We start from the raw sequence: 6,622 nt of genomic DNA, 5'->3' as shown, positions 1-6,622 counted from the left end.
CACACACACACACACACACACACACACGTATGTTTCCTCAAAGCGACACCTGCTCAAGCCTTTACTTCTCACCTTTTCGATGCGTGATAATTCAACACAGATCACTATATGACAAAAATACATGTGGTTTTATTTGTTGACAAAACGTGCCGTGTCTCCTTTTCTGCTGCTGAGAAAGAACAATGATTATATTTGCATATACAGTACATAATGTACATGATAAGAGCTCTAAATAACAGAGACTGGGCTTTGTGTGTGTGCGTGTGTGTGTTTTGAGAAAAAGGAAATAGACAAATAGAAAGAAATAAAGGGGGAAAGTTGACAAGTGGCAAAACAAGTCTCCCAGTGTCCAGCCGTTCTTTGAAAAAGGCGTGATGTGAATTTCTGACACATTATACACAATATAAATGGAGTATATATTACAATAGCTATGGTGGTAGCTGTGTTCCTGATGACTGATGACATGAAGAACAAGGTTTCTCTTTTCCAAATTTGACCAAATGCTCCACATATGTGTAAAAATCTGTTTGTAATCTTTTTCGTGAAAGAATAAATTGCAACTAATGTCATAGAATGAATGTGCTAGTACTTTATATATATTATAACTACACTGTCCTACAAAGCCAAAACACAGAAACTACATATTCGCTCGTTTCATAATGAAAAATGTATCATGTCATAGAAACATAGGCTATGCATTCTGTAAAAACATATCTTTAGAGAGACTGTGATTTCTAAAAAAACAAGTGCCAAAGAAAGAGCGCTAAATGAAATACAAGGCTACAGACAAAACTACCTTTAACATTTCCCCTTGCTGTTATCTGTAATTGAAGGCTTTTTATGAACTGACATCTTTTTATTCCATTTAAATAAGTGTCTTTGTTAGTTTAAGATTGACGCAGTTGTTATTTTCCCATCCAGCGTCCACAGCAAATGCACCTGCGCCCATGGGTGTGCTGGTCTTACAGGGAGGTGTGTTCAGGTGCATTCTGGGTGTGCTGGTCTTACAGGGAGGTGTGTTCAGGTGCATTCTGGGAGTGCTGGTCGTATTGCTATCTTGAATGCACCATTGAACCAAAAACCTGGTCGGAAGTCAATAGCGCAGGATGTCATTGTATTTTAACAGTTTGTTACACACACACAGGGGCGCGCAGCAGTACACACAAATTCAGAAGATCGAAAAATAAAAATATGCAAATCCTCCATCATACAGCGACGCGCCAAGGTCCAACCACGCCTGGCTTTTAAAGGGAACGTGAGAGGGCCTCTAATTGGATTTATTGCATGTTACGCCCAAAACAAACCTCTGATTAATGAAGCCGCGTACAACCCTTTCCTTTTTAACTAGCAAAAGTGGATTTGGACACGCCCTGAACGCACCTGCGCCTGGCGCCTCATGCCGTGCGCTTAGATCGTTAAAATAGGGCCCTCAGAGTTAGTCAACACGACAGCATGACAACGGAACAAAGAATGTACCAGGGCCTGTGTGGGCTTTAATGGCATTAATGCCCTTTCACTGTGAACAAAGGGAGGCTTTGCATCCAATCCACAGAAACAAGAAAGATTAAGTTTCTAGAATAAATCGGATTTAATTGTTATAATTGTTTTTTCGGGAGGTAGGGATTTTTTCTATATACCACATGTATGTTGTATCAATATTAACCTATGTTGTGGTCACGCCTTGCAGTGATAGCTCAGGGCAACTTCCTCCCAGTGTGTCATGTATACTTTAAAGTTAAGGACGAGATTATGCACATAGGCCCTCAATTAGAGAAATTAGCAAACACTTTGTTCATATTAGAACATGTTTACAACTCCTGTCATCACATATATTTATGTTTGTATACCCTCAGGAATATAGTTTTTTTTTTATTCCCTCATGAGTGTAAAATACTTCATTAGGATTTATTTTAATGTATTTTCATGAATCATCTTGAAATGTAAAGAACCTAAAATAACTTAAATTTTGGAGAGTGTATTGCTTCTAAATGTGAAAGAGCACTTAGCCCATGTCAGTGTATAATGTGTGTGTGTGTCAATGTGTTAGTACCTGGGTCTGCGTCAGCCCCAGTTTGGCCGCCAGGTCGGCCCTCTCGGGCAGGGCGAGGTACTGGGTCTGCTGGAAGCGCTGGTTCAGGGCCTGGAGCTGCAGGCTGGAGTAAATGGTCCGGGGCTTCCTGATCTTCTTCCCCTTCCCGTTCAGCCTCACCTCCCCGTTCTCTATCACCGTCGTGGGCTTCTCGTGTTCTGGAGAAGAGCAGATAAATATCAACACAGGGCATTTCTATGGGGTGGGGGGGCACACAGGAAGTTACAGGGATGCATCGTCCTACGCAGTGTTTTCATCCCTTTGCGCTTCATGAAGGGTTTTACTGACAGGTTTTGTGACATATTTGAGATTTGTTAAAAAGGAACACTTGTTGAAACTTGCGTTGTTTTCCTCATCATGTGAAGTTTATGCCATGTCTATCCCATGAAAACGCTTAGGAAAGTAAAATGTGAGCAGTATGTATATATAAAAGTCAAAACAAAAATACCAAGAATTAATGTTTTTTATCTATTAGAGAGTAAAAAGCAACACATTAAAAAATAAAATGCAGGTCCATTTATTGGATTTTGTCCAACATGTAGGGGCCTAACCATTGGATTACACTAAAACAGTTCAGCTGCATGTGCACGTAACCTCAACCCTCTCAGATTTAACCATGAAACAGAAAACATCTGTGGTAGCCGCAGGGGACTAAAATATGAATTTGTTTCAAAATAAAAGGCTTTTCAATTTTTTCAATGTAATAATGTGTGACACAAATTAATTCTGTGAAATATGTTCTGGTGGATTTACTGCAGGAATCACTGAGTCCAGACTGCTCTGAATTCAAGGAACAAAATGCCATAAACTAAGCACAATTCAGCCTTATACATATACATATACATATATATATATATATATATATATATATATATATATATATATATATATATATGTGTGTGTGTAACAACTTCAGCAGAATGCATGCAGGTAAAAAGATAAATCCTCTTTGTTTTCTCTAAAGGAGTTTGGGTTACGTGCAGCTCCGTCACGAGGGCTTTTTCTTCATTTCAAGTTTTTTTTCTTCTCGAGAAAGCTATCCAACTGTGTTCGCCCACGCTGATCTTTGTTATGACATGAGCTTCTAGCCTGCAGTGGCAGGAGGGAACAGCTGTGGACAAGCCGAGGCCCCACAAGACGCTCGGGTTCTGTAACTGAGCTGCAGCTCACGCAGGAGCCGCGGGACACAGCAGCAGCCCTGCGCTGACGTGCATCGACACTGGAGGAGAGACACTTAGAGAAGGAAAAGGGACTAGGGTGGACATTAACAACCTGAGGGGACACTTAGAGAAGGAGAAGGGACCAGGTGGACATTACAACACTGGAGGAGAGACCTTGAGAAGGAGAAGGGACCAGGGTGGACATTAACAACCCTGGAGGAGAGACACTTGAGAGGAGAAGGGACCAGGGTGGACATTAACAACCACTGGAGGAGAGACACTTAGAGAGTGAGAAGGACTAGGGTGGACATTAACAACACGGGAGGAGAGACCTTAGAGAAGGAGAAGGGACCAGGGTGCATTAACAACACTGGAGCGAGACACTTAGAGAAGGAGAAGGGACCAGGTGGACATTAACAACACTGGAGGAGAGACACTTAGAGAAGGAAGGGACCGGTGGGACATTACAACACTGGAGGAGACACTTAGAGAAGGAGAAGGGACCAGGTGGACATTAACAACATGGAGGGAGACACTTGAGAGAGAAGGGACAGGTGGACATTAACAACACTGAGGAGAGACACTTAGAGAAGGAGAAGGGACCAGGGTGGACATTAACAACACTGGAGGAGAGACACTTAGAGAAGGAGAAGGGACCAGGGTGGACATTAACAACCCTGGAGGAGAGACACTTAGAGAAGGAGAAGGGACCAGGGTGGACATTAACAACACTGGAGGAGAGACACTTAGAGAAGGAGAAGGGACCAGGGTGGACATTAACAACCCTGGAGGAGAGACACTTAGAGAAGGAGAAGGGACCAGGGTGGACATTAACAACACTGGAGGAGAGACACTTAGAGAGTGAGAAGGGACCAGGGTGGACATTAACAACCCTGGAGGAGAGACACTTAGAGAAGGAGAAGGGACCAGGGTGGACATTAACAACACTGGAGGAGAGACACTTAGAGAAGAAAGGGACCAGGGTGACTTAACAACACTGGAGAGAGACCACTAGGAGAGGAGAAGGGACCAGGGTGACATTACAACACTGGAGGAGAGACCTTAGAAGGAGAGACCAGGGTGGACATTAACAACACTGGAGGAGAGACACTTAGAGAAGGAGAAGGGACCAGGGTGGACATTAACAACACTGGAGGAGAGACACTTAGAGAAGGAGAAGGGACCAGGGTGGACATTAACAACACTGGAGGAGAGACACTTAGAGAAGGAGAAGGGACCAGGGTGGACATTAACAAACCTGGAGGAGAGACACTTAGAGAAGGAGAAGGGACCAGGGTGGACATTAACAACCCGGGAGGAGAGACACTTAGAGAAGGAGAAGGGACCAGGGTGGACATTAACAACACTGGAGGAGAGACACTTAGAGAAGGAGAAGGGACCAGGGTGGACATTAACAACACTGGAGGAGAGACACTTAGAGAAGGAGAAGGGACCAGGGTGGACATTAACAACACTGGAGGAGAGACACTTAGAGAAGGAGAAGGGACCAGGGTGGACATTAACAACACTGGAGGAGAGACACTTAGAGAAGGAGAAGGGACCAGGGTGGACATTAACAACCTGGAGGGAGAGACACTTAGAGAAGGAGAAGGGACCAGGGTGACATTAACAACACTGGAGAGAGACACTTAGAGAAGGAGAGGGACCTAGGACATTAACAACACTGGGAGAGACACTTAGAGAAGGAGAAGGGACCAGGGTGGACATTAACAACCTGGGAGGAGAGACACTTAGAGAAGGAAGGGACCAGGTGGACATTAACAACACTGGAGGAGAGACACTTAGAGAAGGAGAAGGACCAGTGGACATTAAAACCCGGAGGAAGACACTTGAAGAAGGAAGGGACCAGGTGGACATAACAACTGGAGGAGAGACACTTAGAGAAGGAGAGGGCAGGGTGGACATTAACAACACTGGAGGAGAAGACACTTAGAGAAGAGAAGGACCAGGGTGGACATTAACAACCTGGAGGAGAGACACTTAGAGAAGGAGAAGGGACCAGGGTGGACATTAACACACTGGAGGAGAGACACTTAGAGAAGGAGACGGACCAGGGTGGACATTAACAACACGGAGGAAGACACTTAGAGAAGGAGAGGGACCAGGGTGGACATTAACAACATGGAGGAGAGACACTTAGAGAAGAACGACCAGGGTGGACATTAACACACTGGAGGAGAGACACTTAGAGACGAAGACGGACCAGGTGACATTAACAACACTGGAAGAGACCTTAGAAGGAGAGGACCAGGGTGGACATTAACAACCTGGAGGAGAGACACTTAGAGAAGAGAAGGGACCAGGGTGGACATTAACAACACTGGAGGAGAGACACTTAGAGAGGAGAAGGGACCAGGGTGGACATTAACAACACTGGAGGAGAGACACTTAGGACGGAGACGGACCGGTGGACTTAACAACACTGGAGGAGAACACTTAGAGAAGGACAGGGACCAGGGTGGACATAACAACCTGGAGGAGACACTTAAGAAGGAGAAGGAACCAGGGTGGACATTAACAACACTGAGGAGAGACACTTAGAGACGAGACGGACCAGGTGGACATTAACAACCCTGGAGGAGAGACACTTAGAGAAGGAGACGGGACCAGGGTGGACATTAACAACACTGGAGGAGAGACACTTAGAGAAGGAGACGGGACCAGGGTGGACATTAACAACCCTGGAGGAGAGACACTTAGAGACGGAGACGGGACCAGGGTGGACATTAACAACCCTGGAGGAGAGACACTTAGAGACGGAGACGGGACCAGGGTGGACATTAACAACCTTTGGCTGGCAGTAGCTTTACTTTAATGTTTGGCGTCCCACAGACAACACTGCTGTTTAGGTAGAGCATGTGTCAAAATATGTTTTATTTCCGCCTTTAAATGTTTTTTTGTTTTTTTTAAAACTATTTATACAAAATATTAATATTAATATTTATATAAAATATTACTATTAATATAAAAGGCAGCACTAAAAAACAAGAACGACAGTTGTAGTGTCTTTTGGTAATTGCGCCAGTTATTATTGCGATGACGATAATAACCACAAGTGCACCCAAATAAGCAAATATGATATGTTTAATTGGCTGTGTGTGAACACAAATAATAGATATATATATAATATATACATTTATAATAAATATACATAGGTTACTTTTGCACCCGGTCTACCATAATGTCTCACCTTATCAGGGGCATCGCATTTCTGGGAGTGAGCTTTATTTGTATTATTATGTATGTGTGTATATGTGTAATATATGTGGGATATATGTGTTTGTTGTGTTATGGTTGTCTTGCTACTGGATGCCTAAAATTTCCTTGGGGATGAATAAAGTATCTATCTATC

General features: G+C 43.8%; 1 protein-coding gene across 1 annotated transcript in view; it reads right to left on the bottom strand.

Annotated features, from left to right (window-relative positions):
* Nucleotides 1-6,622, bottom strand: part of LOC116703547 (homeobox protein Dlx4a) — a gene marked incomplete at its 5' end in the record, with an annotated part of 18,091 nt that overhangs the window by 8,048 nt on the left and 3,421 nt on the right. Inside the window, 1 exon segment of the mRNA XM_032538345.1 lies at nucleotides 2,051-2,247. Within this exon segment, the coding sequence (XP_032394236.1) occupies nucleotides 2,051-2,247 (197 nt within the window).

The sequence above is a fragment of the Etheostoma spectabile genome, chromosome 15 (genome assembly GCF_008692095.1).
Source record: "Etheostoma spectabile isolate EspeVRDwgs_2016 chromosome 15, UIUC_Espe_1.0, whole genome shotgun sequence".
Taxonomy (NCBI): Eukaryota; Metazoa; Chordata; class Actinopteri; order Perciformes; family Percidae; genus Etheostoma; species Etheostoma spectabile.
The sequence above is the reverse complement of the archived record's forward strand: the minus strand, read 5'-3'. Positions and strand labels throughout refer to the sequence as shown.